This window comes from Lytechinus pictus, unplaced genomic scaffold (assembly GCF_037042905.1).
Source record: "Lytechinus pictus isolate F3 Inbred unplaced genomic scaffold, Lp3.0 scaffold_20, whole genome shotgun sequence".
Taxonomy (NCBI): domain Eukaryota; kingdom Metazoa; phylum Echinodermata; class Echinoidea; order Temnopleuroida; family Toxopneustidae; genus Lytechinus; species Lytechinus pictus.
In genome coordinates, this window is record NW_026974141.1 from 912,894 (window position 1) to 928,878 (window position 15,985).

The 15,985-nt window shown below is 39.9% G+C and overlaps 1 protein-coding gene across 1 annotated transcript; it reads left to right on the forward strand.

The window, feature by feature from the left end:
* Positions 1-2,290: 2,290 nt before the first annotated feature.
* On the forward strand, positions 2,291-10,352 carry LOC129282938 (monocarboxylate transporter 14-like). Its single transcript, XM_064114780.1, has 5 exons — positions 2,291-2,587; positions 5,017-5,597; positions 7,478-7,703; positions 8,488-8,631; positions 9,213-10,352. The coding sequence occupies exons 1-5, from the start codon at positions 2,326-2,328 to the stop codon at positions 9,476-9,478; spliced, it is 1,479 nt and encodes a 492-aa protein (XP_063970850.1). The 5' UTR covers positions 2,291-2,325; the 3' UTR covers positions 9,479-10,352.
* Positions 10,353-15,985: the final 5,633 nt, after the last annotated feature.

Genomic DNA, 15,985 nt, shown 5'->3' on the forward strand with positions numbered 1-15,985 from the left:
TCTAAAAACATCACAACACCTGGTTTCTTTGTAAACACACAATAGTCAATAGTATCTTGAATCAATCTAATACATTCAGAAGCAGATCGATTTTTTAAAAATCCAGCTTGATCTTGTGATATCAGTTTATCTATCACTTCAAGGCTATATAATGCGAATGATCGCAACAACGCTATGCGATATCTAAACATTCCCTTGCTTAACCTTAGGAAATGGCATATTAATGAATAAAATTACTTTATTCATAAGGCCTACCACCATAATTTTCTTCCTTTTTTTTCGCGTGACATGAGGAGGGAGATTTGTTTAATCTCCCCTGTACCTACTTCATGTTTAAAAAATAACCTCCATTGTTCTGGAGAAAAAAGAAATAAAAAAATATGAGGTATTTCAGTTTACTATATTTCATGTTTAAGTTGAAAGGATGGTATTTTTATGTCTCGCGCATTTAGATATACGGAAGCATTAAAGATGGCAAAAAAGACGTGTTGACAAACAACTTCGTAAGTCGACTTAGCGAAACAAATACAGTTCATAAGTCGACTTCGCGAGATAACTTAGCTGGCATCCGAATACCTCTGTAGTTTACTTAGATCACCACACCGGCCACATTACAGACTTCGTTCTAGTGAAGACACTACAATTTTACACATTCCTAGAGTTGTTTCAAAGGGGGGAAGGGGGGCTAGCTTTGTTTTTTGCGGTCCCAAACTATGGAATAGTTTACCAACTTCTGTTGAATCGTTAAAAGACATTTTAAAACATATTTATTTTTGTTGTAGTGTAATTGTAATATTGAAGAGCAATTAAAGCGCATAAAGCAATTTTAATTGATTATGCGCTATGTACCCATTTATGATTATTATCATTATTATGATAATTATTATTGTTATTGTTATTATCTCGCGAAGTTGACATACAACTTTTCATATGTCGACTTGGAGAGAACGTATCTCGCCCTGTTGACACAAAACGTTTTGTATGTCGTCTTGGCGTAATGTCACCACTTCTACAAGTCGACGTCACCTTAAAACTTTCCTAGAGATGACATCAGGACTCTTTAGACACATACATTAGCGACAATCGCTAAATGGACTGACCAATCAACATCAAGGTCAGTGTTGTATACATGTGCATCTGCTTTAAAATACTGACCAGGAACCAATCACAAGTGTTCTTTCATATTTGCTTTTCATCGCTCAGTTTTGTGTTACCGGGACCAGATGAGTAAGTTACCATGACTTAACAAGCGACAGATTACCCTTCCACGTGGCTGACTAAGCTCCAAGAAAATGTTCCAGTCGATCGTGCCTAACTTACAAACATTTTTTTTCTGTGTGAAACAATGCCCAAGACTTTTTAAGATTATGGTGATAGCATTGCGAATAAAATAAAGAAAAAAAAAAGTATTGTCCAATGACGAAACAACATTCGTATTTCGGTGCATTCAGAATGCTGAATAATTTTAAAAACGCCCTTTTTTCCGGCGTTTAAGTTTTCCTCTGTATCGAGATCTGAAACTCGCTTGCTTTTGCGTCCGGGTGGGTGTTTCATAAAGCTGTTCGTAAGATAAGAGTGACTTTAAGAACGACTGGTGATCCTTTCTTTTGGTAAATGGGATACACCATTGGAGATGGTTTAGCGCGTAAGAAAGGTTCACCAGTCGTTCTTAAAGTCGCTCTTAACTTACGAACAGCTTCATGAAATGGCCCCCAGGAATGGAGGACACTGAACATCTATTTGTGCCTCATATCTGCGTTATGTAATTTCGTTATGCTGCTGGTGTGTAAGGTTTAAAGAGAAATTCCAGTAGTTGCAGTAAACACTGATTTCATGAGAAAGTCTGCAAAACAAGGCTTAATTGTCAGTATAGCATCGAGGATCTAGATCTGGTACAGTTACATAAACTGAACTTTGTGAAATCTTGAAATCTACGCTGAAAAATGTTCAGGCTGAAGATCCCCAACACATGCAGATAAGCGCACGTGGGACAGTGTATAATTATTGCTTCGAATGTCGGGCCCGACGCTCTACCCGAATCCTGTGCTTATTTGCTGATTTCTCAGCAATTACACAATTTCTTCCAGAATCCTTTGGCACATATGTTTTATTTATACAAACAGACACTTTGGTGGTCATTTCATTGGATTCTGTACGTACTCATTTTGATATCGTTACCAAAACTAGCATTTACCTTTACTCGTCATTGAACACACCCCAAATCAACTAGAACAGCAAGAGTGAAAACATAACTTATTTGCCCCATTATTTTTTAAAATTATCATTGCAGGTTGGATAGGATCGGTGTCGATCGGGTTAACTCTGATGGTCGCCCCGCTGGTCAACATTCTCACCGCGCGATTCGGATGCCGACGTGTCGCTATATTAGGCCTCTTAGTCTCGGCTGGTGCTCTCATTGTGACGTCATTTCTCACGGACATTTTGGCGGTGTTTTTCGTGTATGGACTAGTGTTCGGCGGAGGTGCCGGTATACTGTGTGTTTGCTGTTATGACGCAGTGCTTTTCTACTTCCCCGAAGAAAATAACGTGAGGGCTATGGGTTTGCTTCTCAGTGGAACAAGCTTTGGTTAGTATTCAAGTAATTTACATTGTAGGGGCCAGGCTCGACTAGCACTTGTGCTATTTTCTGGTCCCTTTTATCAGCTCTTAACATATACATGTATGTTTCATTTCTGTAATATTTATATGCATGACATAATAATGTAATATGTAAACATCTGTAAATATGTTGTTATCGTTGGTGAATAAAATAAAATAAAATCAAATCAAATAATTATACAAGTAATTTCTATAATAGCAATGAGATCTGGGGCCCGTTGCGGAAAGATAATAAAGAAAATAATAGGAAAATAATTATCTTGCTCAACTTGATTTTCAGCCAATGAAGCACCCGTATTCGGGACTTGCGCTTGATATTTTGACTTGCGTTTAAACGCAACTCTTTCTGCAACAGGCCCCTGGAAGTGGGTGGCATAAGGGAACAGGGTAGACCAAAGCTTACATGACGATGGTGAATCAGAAATTATGAACACGTACGGAGGTTAACTAAGAAGTTTTCACTCCACGACGCACGACAGATTCAAGAACATAGAAAATGTATTGTCCGTTGCCCTTCATGATAAAGCACAACTAATGAGTCTGTTTCGAAAATTGGTTATCAAAACAGCAGCTTCGTCCTTGACTCTGGATGGACGGCATGTTTGAAAATTTTCGCCAGCTCCGAAATTGAGGATGAAACTGCTCGTCAAAAACGTCCCAACCGTTCTTTGCAGTTGGTGGGCATTGTCAATACTGTGTTCTTGAGTCCATCCCCGTTGCAGTTCGAGGGCATGGAATGGCTTTAGCCTATGCCGTCTCGGGTGTTACGAACAAGAAAGCTGCTCAAGACAGAAATAAGTGGAAGGAGGGAGTTTCATCAGAGAGGCAGTAACGCCTTCTTAGACGAAAGAGAGAAAATGCTGACTGAAAGAACCAACGATAGTGATGATATTGATGAGGATGATGATGAAGAGGAGGCTGAGAATAATGATGATGACAATGGTAATAATGATGTTTATGAGGATGAGGATGAAAATGATGATGCTGATGATGAGGGCGAGGATGATGATAATTCAATTAAAAACGTTTTCATTCAAAACACCCGGAAAAAACACCCCTGGGCATCATATTTCTGCAGTCCCTTAACACAAAAAAATAATACAAAATAACCTCATGCTGTACTTCAAAATAAAAGTTTCCAAAAACAGTGTTATATAATTCTTCCCGGTGTTCGAGTATTCGTTCCCAACTGGCAGACTGGAGGCAACTAAGACGTGCAGTTTATAATTGATGAGAAATGGTGAAGATACGTGCAATGCAGCACTGCAAAGTCTAGTTTGCTCTTATAATATATTAGAAAGGAGAGTTTAAAGACCGTATGCGCAAGAAAGAGTCTTTTTAGGGAAGTGCCCTGGTTTTTGCTTTTTTTACGACTGCAGGAATTACGCAATCGACGCAAATATGCCGAATGTGTCCGGAAAACTTGACGCCTCAATCGATATTTTGATTCTTTCATGGCAGCCATGCCGGGTTACACTTCGTAATTCCGAAGGTTCGTTATTCCGAAGGTTCTTTATTCCGAAGGTTCGTAATTCCGAAACACGTAAATTGCCTATACCTCGATGTTCGTTAATCCGAAAACGTAAAAGGGTTCGTAAATCCGAACATTTGTGGCGGTATTCCGAAGGTTCGTTTTTCCGAAGGTTCGATAATCCGAAAACGAAATAAGGTTTGATGTTCCGAAGGTTCGTTAATCCGAAAACGAAATAAGGTTCGTTGTTCCGAAGGTTCATTAATCCGAAAACGAAATAAGGTTCGTTGTTCCGAAGGTTTGTTAGTCCGAAAACGAAATAAGGTTCGTTGATCATTTCTTTTTCGGACTAACGAACCTTCGGAATTACGAACCTCATTTCGTTTTCGGACTAACGAACCTTATTTCGTTTTCGGATTAACGAACCATCGGAATTACGAACCTTCGGAATTACGAACCTTCGGAAATACGAACCTTCGGAATAACCGAACCTTCGGAATAACGAAGCTTCGGAATGACGAATGTATGCGGCCATGCCGTACTTCGACACAAATCAACATGTACACAAAATATATCTCCAGTTTATCCAAGCGTAATATACCTCCTTAAAATGGTATTGAATTATTGAGAAAAGACACTCTTCAATGAGTTTTTCAGGACATCTATTCATTGCATGTTTGCCATCAAATTCGTGTTTATTTTTTAGGTGTCGACTGCTGATTTCTGTCTTTCCCATAATCTTTCTACAGGGACTTGTTCAAGTGGGTACTAGGCTACCTTTTTTGAAAAAAAAAATTAATTGAAATTAAACGGCCCTTTACAATTATCTTTAAGTGATTTTAGAATTTACGAGATTCTTTCTTTTCCATACATTAAATCTTTCTTTAAACGTGTAAAATGTTCTCAAATTTTTGTTCCCTATATAGGTCTGCTTTCATTTACACCCCTAATGTCTTTCATCATTTCAATGTATGGTTGGAGGACCCTTCTTCGAATACTTGGTCCACTTCTCTTCATGGTTGGATTCCCATGTGTCTGCACATTTGGTGAACCCCCACCCCACCCTTCAGATATCAGTGCCAGCGTTGACAAACCGGGGAGCATTCCCCAGCAGAAGGATACCAAAGAATTTGAACCGTTGAAGGGGGACTATAGAATCCTAGATACGTCCAAACAAACAGTATCTTCAACAGAACAATCTGATGACTTCCCGCCAGGAAAGGAAAGTCATATTGATAGCTGTAAAGTAAAGGTGACTGAAGCGAGATACCAAAGAATAAAAGATATGGACACGATGGCTTCTGGCGGGCGCTGTTTTTATGAACCCGATAAATGGACTTTACCGTGTGCGGATGGAGAGACGGGTAACGCTAAAGTACTAGGAACTTCATCGAATCCAAACATGACGAGGAGAATCCTAGTTGCTCTGACTCTTCCAGAACTTTGGTTGATATCAATATCAATGATACTTAATGGCATGGGAGACTGCTTTTACTTAGTCAATTGGGTGAGTATGGAACCCGTCTGTCTAATAATAATAATAATATTCCGCATTTATATAGCGCTTAACACATCGGAACGACGTCTCTAAGCGCTTTACAGATATATTATTACCCCGGTCATCGGATCCTTGCATGCCCGCATACAATGCATGCACCTTCTCCACTCCCTGGGGAGCATTCCAACAAGAGTTCTAAGACTCAATTGCTAGGCATACTACATAGGCTTTCGCATCCTACCGGGAACCCATTTAACACCTGGGTGGAGAGTGGCAAATTGTGGATTGACGCCTTGCCAAAGGACGCTAGGCCATGGTGGGATTCGAACACACGACCCTCTGATTACAAGGCGAGAGTCAGAACCGCTACACCACGGCACTTCCACTAGACTTGGGGCAGTGACTCTCTATAATTGCAAAATTATTATTTTGGTCCCCAGTCACGCTCCTCACGGAGTGATAATCGTAGATCAGTCCCTGAAATGAAATTTGCATCTTTTGAGAGTGAATTTTAGCTGTTTATGGAGTGTATGTCCAAAATATACACAGTACATATTGCTTCAAAAGGAGCTATATATAGCGTTCTCTCCGTGCTGCAAAGATACACAGTTCCTTCCAAAATTACTGGTCTATGCGCTTATAGGGAACAAATTAGCACTTTTATACTGCTTTCAGTTACTCGCTGGTCCAGACCAGCTCCGGGCAAAATCGTAAAATTTTGACTTTAACAATGCCGCGTGCTCCATTAGCCCGTGCCAGACCGGTGCTTTTTTGACGCTGTTATTATTGGCAGCACCAGACCAGTGCCATCCATTATGTGCCCGAGTATTTGAATTTTAGCAGCGACGCTCTGTTACGTTGTTACTGAACGCTTGTGGTGCGAACTATTTCAGTGCGAGCCTGGTGCAGACCGAAAAATCGTGAGTTACTGAAAATGGTATTTTAGATTATGTTTAGATAATGAAATCATCGTATAAGAGACAAATACTCATCCGTGATCTGCTATGAATTTTTATGCTCAATGTTCTGTATGTAAATAAAGGCTTGCCAATCCAATCATTCATGTGATCGGGGCTCGATTGCAGAAAGTTACTTTAATCCAGTGGTATATTCCATGGGATCGTTGATTTCGATCGGAAGTTGATAACCGTTACCGTAGGTAAGTTGGATGGCAAAGTTTTAGAAATTTACCCCCATTGTTCTGCACTCCACCCAGGTGAGATGAATGGGTACACGGCATGATTAATTCCTTGAATGCACCCAGCGCCTTCGGAAGCTGGAGCTACAGCCTGGGATAGTGCGCCATTGAATATAGGCAACTACATAATCGGCGCCTCATATACGCTATCTGCCCATTTCCCACTGTTTACGACTCGAGCCACGATTGAAACGCGGGTCTTAATCGTGGAGTAATCGTAATGATTAGAACGTATAATATCGTACCAAATCAATCGAGGCAATCGTATTGATCGTAGAAAAAAACTTTGAATCTTATTCTTTACACATGTTTGCGATCAGTTACGAAAGGCAAATCGTCAGGGCCCTGTGCACGGAGGATTATTTACTGGGGGTGCTGAGCATTGTGACAGCATGCACCCCCAGTAACAATAGACGATCCTCCGTGGCCAGATCCATGCTACTCGTGTTGTTCGTAACGGTTCACACGACAGTGGAAACGAAGGATATATATTTTACAGTGAATGATACATTTTATGCAACAGGTTCTGACGTCACGAACATACCCTTTTCCAGACATTGTTACACCAGTAAACTGACTCCAGACCGATCAAATCTATTTGTAACGTTAATTCCAATGACGGACCAGTAGTCGGTTTGGAATCGATTTCGTTGTTGTGACTGTCATCTCTCTCTCTCTCTCTCTCTGACAGATAAACTACATGATGTCAGTGGGGTTCACAGAAATGACAGGAGTGCGGGTCGTGTCCGTGATCGGGTTCGCAAACCTCGTCGGGAAGATCGTCATCAGTGCGATAGGAGACTACATTCCATTTCCACGGGTTTTCCTTCTCGTCATTGCCAATGGAATCAGCATCGTGATCATGCTCCTCGTCATGTTTACTAGGAGTGAGGTCATTATGTACGGCATTGCTGTGGGTAGGTTCAGAAAATGTACGGTCGTTCCATGGACCTAGTAGGTCCAGTCTTACTAACTAGAATATGGCATTATTCAGTCCTCCAACTACCGAGATTAATGTGATATATCCTAGTTTATAATTACTACGGGCATGGAATTGGTATCTTTCAGGGGGCATGTAATGGGGGGGGGGTTGGGTTGTCAGAATTCACGAGAGTTTTTAAAGGAAGTCGTTCCCGCGATTCAAGTGGACGCTGTTAGACGGACTGCTGCACTCGCCGGCATTTCAAAGATCATCAAGATAATTTGAACGCAGTCGCCAATCAATCAGCCAGTCGCATAGCAAGTGTTCACACACATCGGCGCTGGCCCAAAGCTGCTGATATCACTTCACTCAGCAGAAGGAAGTGGAGCAAACCGGCCATGATCTTCTAACAGCAGCCGAAGCATACGCAAACTGAGAATCATCACATTTCAGGCATTCAGCACTCGTTTGAATGAGCGCTGTATTACGCTGGTGTCAGTTATGGGCCGCTGGCACCGTCCGCAGCAGGGACGTATGTCCAACAGCATTCTCTTGATCCCGGGAATGATTACCTTTAATCCAAAATCGCGTTGACATGGTGAAATTCTGATCAGTAGGCCTCTCATCCAATGCATTGACAATGCACAATTGATTTGTTAATTTTTGCCTCTCCTCAAGTTTTCATGGAAGACTTCACAACTAAAGTTGTGACATTTCAAAGAAAGTATGAATACCAAATAATGGTCATAAGATAATTTTCATTTCCTTTTTTTCTCTAGTTGTCGGCGGAGTAACGATGACGACGACCAACACAATCAGTTATAGCCTTTCAAACGAATTCTTTGGACCGCAGAGGGCGCTAGAGACCTCGGGTATTATTTTATGCACCTATGGATCTGGATATGTTCTTGGATCTCTTGTCGGTAATGAACGTGACATATCAGTGATGATGATGATGATGGTGGTGGTGGTGTTGGTGATAAGGATGATCAGGTGATGGTGATGCTGAAGATGGTATAATGATGATGATGCCAATGATGAGGAGGAGGACGACGGGGAAGACGGTTGTGGTAAAAGTGATACAAGTGATTGGATCGATGATCGTGTTGTTGAGGTTGGTGTTTTTGATGATGGTGATGATGATGATGAAGAGGACGTGGGAGTGGTAATGATATAATAGCGATGGGGTCGATGATCGTCATGATGATGTTCTGATGATGTTGATGATGATATTGATGATTATGGTGCTAGTGAAGATGAGATTATGAGGACGAGGAGGTGATGGTGACGATGACGATGGTCCATATGAAAATCCATATTTTCATAAGCAGGACGAGGAAGACGGTGATGGTAGAAGTGATACAAGTGATGGGATCGTCATCATCATCATCAATGATGATGACGATAATGGAGATGGGATCTTTAATCATGACGATTAAGATAATGATGGTGATGAATACTTTTCACAGTTAAAAGAATTTTTGTTTCTTCTTCGCATTTTCAGGTGAGAGTATCGACAAAACTGGGTCTTACACAAGTGCAATTTGGTCTTTCATTGGAATGCACCTTGTATCAGGTCTTTGTGTTTTAATGTCTCCTGTGTACCAACGTTTCTTCGCCCCAGACCGATTTGTGACTTACGAACTCTATCGGAAAAAGAAGGAGGCGAGGAAAAAATGCTCGGTGTCTCAAAAGCAGTCATTTGATTGCAAAATTGGTAACATACCGTTAAGTCAGAAGATTTTTTGTGATCGAGTAACGAGTGTTTGATAGTAAACAGCTTAAGGCATCTAGGATCCCAATAGAGACTCGGCGCCTAAGATGAATAACAATAATAATAACTTTTATTTACTCAGGGTAGCCACTCTCAGCTGTATGCTGATCTTCCTGCGGGCCCTGCATAACTTTCATAATATGTCATTATTACCCTTCTCCGTTCTCGTACGTCGAGCGCCTGACAAGAGAGCAGAAGGTCCAATTTTTCAAGTCTTTGGTATGACTCGGCCGAGGATCGAACCCACGACCTCCCGTTCATGAGGCGGACGCTCTACCACTGAGCCACCATGTTACACATTACAGAGATGAACAAATCAATATTGAATCAACTTTTCAACCACATAATATATTATTTACCTTAAATCAATTATCTGTAGAAGAATTTAGTTTAATGACGATTATACTAAAAAGAATGAATATTAACAGAATTTTCTCGCTTAAGGTGGTGAATAACATGGGATTTACAGCAAGGAAATATACATTTTTCTTGTATGAGTGCGTAACACTTATTATCAAGTCGCTGCAAAAACATACTGTATACCGTGTTAAGTTTCGAAATCATTATGATGAAAATTATGATCATGGCATAATTAATGAAATGAAATTAATGAAAAATAATATATGGTGGATGGAAATGGCTATTGATCTTATTAACTCTTCCAATACACTTATTGCCAACTTGATTGAAATATTATCTCACAGGTTTACTTATTACATTGTGATGGGATAGTTATATTGCAGATATATATCTATATGTTTTTATTAAAAAAAAATACCATATTGCAATATTTTCTTCATTACTATTTCTATTTTATCATTCAAATCTATTCCTATTTTAATAAAAACAAAAACATTTTTAACCTACTACAACATATTTCGTATTTTCTTTTATTCTGGTGCCCGTCGCAGAAAGAGTAAATTGCAAGTTAAGCCCCTTTCACAATTGACGTACGACCTGTTTACGACCACCTGCAACAGTTTTTTCTTGTTGTTGCACGATCGATCCCTTGGTGTCTTGCGAGCACTCGCAGTCGTTGTAGACGATCGCACAAACTCGAGGTGGTCGGAGGTGATCGTGACTGGTCGCATCTGAACTTTGAACATGTTCAAAATCCAAACGCGATCAAATACGATTGATTCACTCGCAACAGGTCGTACCATCGGTCGGGCGATCATCGTGTGAGTGTTGTTCAACGTTGTACGACTTGGTGCGAGAGGTGGCACAACTAAGTATAGTCGCATTTAGTCGACTGGAGGTCGTACAACACTTGCACATGTGCTGGAGACCTACAGAGACCAGTCTTGCGACTGGGTGCGATAATATGAGACTGTTGCAAGACCGATCGAAATTACGGCTTACTACATTCCACTACCGTTGCATTCGCATGTATGCGACCGTTCAGCCCCTTTCACAATTGACGTCCGACCAGTTTACGACCGCCTGCAACAGTTTTTTTCTTGTTGTTGCACGATCGATCTCTTGGTGTCTTGCGAGCACTCGCAGTCGTTGTAGACGGTCGCACGAACTCGAGGTGGTCGTGGCTGGTCACATCTGAACTTTGAACATGTTCAAAATCCGAACGCGATCAAATACGATCGATTCACTCGCATCAGGCCGTACCCGGGGTCGTACTATCGGTCGGGCGATCATCGTGCGAGTGTTGTTCAACGTTGTACGACTTGGTGCGAGAGGTGGCACAACTAAGTAGTCGCATTTACTTGACTGGAGGTCGTGCAACACTTGCACATGTGCAAGCGACCTACATGTACAGAGACCTGTCTTGCGACTGGTTGCGATAATAATATGGGCCATAAGACTGTTGCAAGACCGATCGCAACGGCTTACAACATTGCACTACCATTTCATTCGCATGTATGCGACCGTTCCACTCGCAATCCCTCGTGCAACACTCGCATGTGATCGCACGAGCACAATAAGAGCATATGCGACTTACTCGTGCAACGGGGTTTACTGGTTGTTTTTGTTGTACGACAGCTGTTGCAACTGTGAAAGCCTCTGTGCGATCTTATGAGATGACTAGCGATTGATGCCTGTTGCAGCCTGTCGCACGACCAAAAGGTCGCAAATGGTCGTACGTCAATTGTGAAAGGGGCTTAAGGCCACCGCACACCTTACGACTGTTCGCGATCCGATTTTGGAACAATTTGCATTTTGCTCATTTTCTGAAAATGTGAATGGACCACATCATTTTATTTGAGGTTAAAATTAATTGAAAGAATACTAATATAACCATTTTGTAAGATTGTAAGCCTTTATTTTGGATTAATGGCCATATTAGTTTCAAATCGTAGCCAATCGTACGACTGCTATGACGTCATTACGACTAGATATTAAATTTGGTTTTATTCTAAGAAGGATGATAGCATAGTCACAGATTTCAACATAGGTATTCGTACGATGATTTCGAACATTACACATTAAGATATTCCAAGTCTCAATATTAGCATCAAGTTCTACTACGTTTTATTCCAAAATTGAGTCGCAGACCAGTCGCAAGGTGTGCGGTCGCCTTAAAGTGCGTAGTTTTTATTTGATTGCAAACTAAGTTGCTACGATTTAGGGGGTTGCGTTTAAACCTATAACAATTTCTATTGATATGTTCTTCCAGTTGATAACTATTGTTGCGGATTCATGTATTATTTTGCCATTCAAATATATCAATATAGAATATGGTATGTTATACATACAACACATGTATAGATCCTTGACAGCTGATTGGATGAAAGCGTGTCACATGACATTCAGAGGAATCAGCTCTAGCACGCTAAGATATGCTAGCCGTGCTATAGTCGACTATTGCACGCTCGTGCTATAGTCTATAGTCGACTATAGCACGCTTAAGTAAATGAGCCAGCACTGCAAGATCACTGGGCACACTGAACCCATTGATAGCCCCGTACACGTTAAGTGAATTAGCGCGTAATCACGTTTTTGTATATCTCTGACCGATGTACGTAGCACTGCGCATACACGTTGCTAAGCTGAACACAATGCGCGTACGTACGTTGCTAAGCAAATTATTCCCAGGGTACGGCTGCGTACCTTCTGGGTTTCCTTCTGGGTTTTATGGAATTCGTTCACAAATTAGACTTCATGGATCTATGTTGAAAGTACTTGACTCTCCTGGGATTACTGGAGTAAATCTACTCGACGCTCAAAAGACAACATTGTAAGCAAAATAAGACCTAATGCGCGTTAGTCATATACTACACCTATAGATCTAGCCTATGTAGATCTAGTCTAAAGTGTAAGCTATTGGTGTTGTATAAAACAAATATTCAATGTTGTATTCGTGCGACGTTCCGAATATTACATTCGTTGCAAGTTGATACAGCCTATTCAACTCCGCTTCGCGTCGTTGAATAGACTGTTTCAACTTGCACACTCATGCAATATTCGGAACGATCGCACTCATCAACATTGAATATTTGTATACTATATTTGGCTTAAAATCCAACACAATGGGAATGAAATGTTTGAACTCGGTTTCCTAAGAGGCCCAAATTTATTCATGATATACACAAATAAAACTGTTTATCGTTTCATTCTAAAGGTAATAAATTCATCAAAATCGGACATTTTTTTTAGGGGGGATTCATTAATTCAAAAATTAATCATTTTGTCTTCTCTTCATTATAATGTTGAATAATGTTTAATTCATCCCTGAATATCTGGAAGTGTGCAATTTTTCAGGCATATTTTGACTTGGCGAAGAATATTGTTATCACTTAGGCACATAATGAAACAATGAAATACAAAAAAAAAGTTATAGTGAGTGACATCACCGACTTTCTGCTCGAAATGCAAATGAAGAACATGACGTCACTCATTTTTTAAAATGAAATAATGAAATAAAAATACAAAGTTATAGTGATATCACCGACTGTCTCATTTGCATTTCTATGCATATAACTTTATAGCGAAGAATAAGTGCAATTTTGAAATGACATTTCTTTCATACATCCGATTTTGACAATAATTTCAGTATTATAATTATTTGATTTTTCTACTTTTTTTCCAAATCAACTTTTTGTTGGGGTGAACAGGATCTTTGACATTGTGATTTTCCGGGCCATGAAAATTAATCAATATTTTCAAATTTTAGTTTTTACTGTATTTTTGCTGCCTATAATGTTTCAGCTGTCAAATAACATTTTAATGTATTCCATTGTTATCTACTTCTACTAGAAATATCGGTGTGCGTGTGTGTGTGTTGGAGAGTATTTAGATGTACACGGCGAACTGTGAGATTTTTGCCCCCCCCCCCCCCCACGATCCGTTAGTAAAATCGTTTTAAATCTTTCAATTTTCCGGACAGCGAATTAAAATGTGAAATTTTGCAGGTTTTTCTCTTTTGATTTTTGAAAATAGTTTTGTTTTTCAGTTACAATGTATTTTAATAAAGGATGTCAAAAGTACTCAGACGTACGTAAAAGCTCGTTATCTCTAGATTCACATTTTGAAGAGCACAATAAAAGTTGTATCAATGTAATGGTGTAGTCAGTACTTCTGATTTGCAACAATTGAATGTGCTAAATGGAGGATAAAACAAACTAATAATTCAATCTACAGGTCGCACGGGCCTAATCACAACTGGCAGGCCATAAATATTCATTCGAGCCAACCCATTGCTCAATTTTTAAATTTGATATTGCTGATTGACAAAAATGAATGAATATGACTGACAATCTAACACTGATTCTAGGGAGGGTACCTACTGAACTTACTTTTTCCAAATTGGAAAGATATATCACCACTATGGAACTATATTTTTACTGGCGGAAGAATTAGGGTCATTTTACTCTCTCAAGTGATGAATTTGGTCCCGGCAGGTGTAGTCTTCATAAATGCTGATTTATTTTTAAAATGAGCCGGTCGGGGTACCCTTTTCTGGTCAGATATGGAATGTCAGACATTTATCCTATCCACTGGTATTAAACATTCAACCCTCGAATTTCCTCCTTAGTTTTTATAAATTCTTTTTAAGTGCCACTTTAACACACGAGTCTATGGGAAATGCATTAGGCCTGTGAGCCCTAAACTACTCGAGACAGCTTCCATGTACGATGATATTTCCATTATGACGTATCTGCCTGATATCCAATCAAATCCTTCCAAATCATATTACACCGTCGACAAAAATCATTAGTACTGAACTATTCAACAGAGGACAATCTTTGGAAGACGATGAATGACAAAATAGCGATTTGTATCTCCATTTCCAGAGCATGTGGTATGGTAAGTACTAAGTACTGTCAGTCTCAGAGCATGTGGTATGGTAAGTATTATAGAATGGATGAGAAAATCCCTGCAACCTGATTGGTTGAGAGCTATGCAAGAATTTTATTTCCAATTAAAATTCATTTTTATCAAATTTCCAAAAGATAAAAAAATAGAAATACAGTAAATTGAAATTGAAATGGTTTATTAAGAAAACTTCATCGCAGCCGAAGGCGGAATTGCGAAATTCTATACAAGGTAAAATACAAAATATATACAATATCAATGACCATAACAAAATGACATTGTAATGGTTTGTATAATCACAAGGGCAATATGAATTGCAATTGATCGGCATATACCACATGTTCTGATAGTACTTACCATGCCACATGATCTGAGACTGTACAAGGAACAAACCCTGGGTCCCGTAACACAAAGGTTAGCAATCGATCGTATGCTTGATTTTTACGATTGATTGTGTAGTCAATGGAATCAATCGTAGAAAAATGAGTTACGATCATTGCTAAGCTTTGTTATACGGGCCCCAGCTGGGTTACTCTTCGTAATTCCGAAGGTTCTTTATTCCGAAACACGTAAATTGCCTATACCTCGATGTTCGTTAATCCGAAAACGTAAAAGGGTTCGTTAATCCGAACATTTGTGGCGTTATTCCGAAGGTTCGATAATCCGAAAACGAAATAAGGTTCGATGTTCCGAAGGTTTGTTAGTCCGAAAACGAAATACGGTTCGTTGTTCCGAAGGTTCTTTAATCCGAAAACGAAATAAGGTTCGTTGTTCCGAAGGTTCGTTAGTCCGAAAAAGAAATAAGGTTCGTTAATCATTACGTTTTCGGACTAACGAACCTTCGGAATTACGAACCTCATTTGGTTTTCGGATTAACGAACCTTCGGAATTACGAACCTCACTTTGTTTTCGGACTAACGAACCTTCGGAATTACGAACCTCATTTTGTTTTCGGACTTACGAACCTTCGGAAATACGAACCTTCGGAATATCCGAACCTTCGGAATTACGAAGCTTCGGAATTACGAATGTATGCGCCCCAGCTGTATTCAGAGATGCTGCACTGTCATCCACCCGGGTGATGCAGCCTCATGTGTATGCTGTAAACCAAGAGGCAGTTTTTACTTGCACAGTGCACACTTACTTTAATGTATATAAGTGAAATTTCAAATTACCTCACCATGCCAACTCGCACTGATACACAAAATGTTTTTACTTTCCCGGGATAGCTT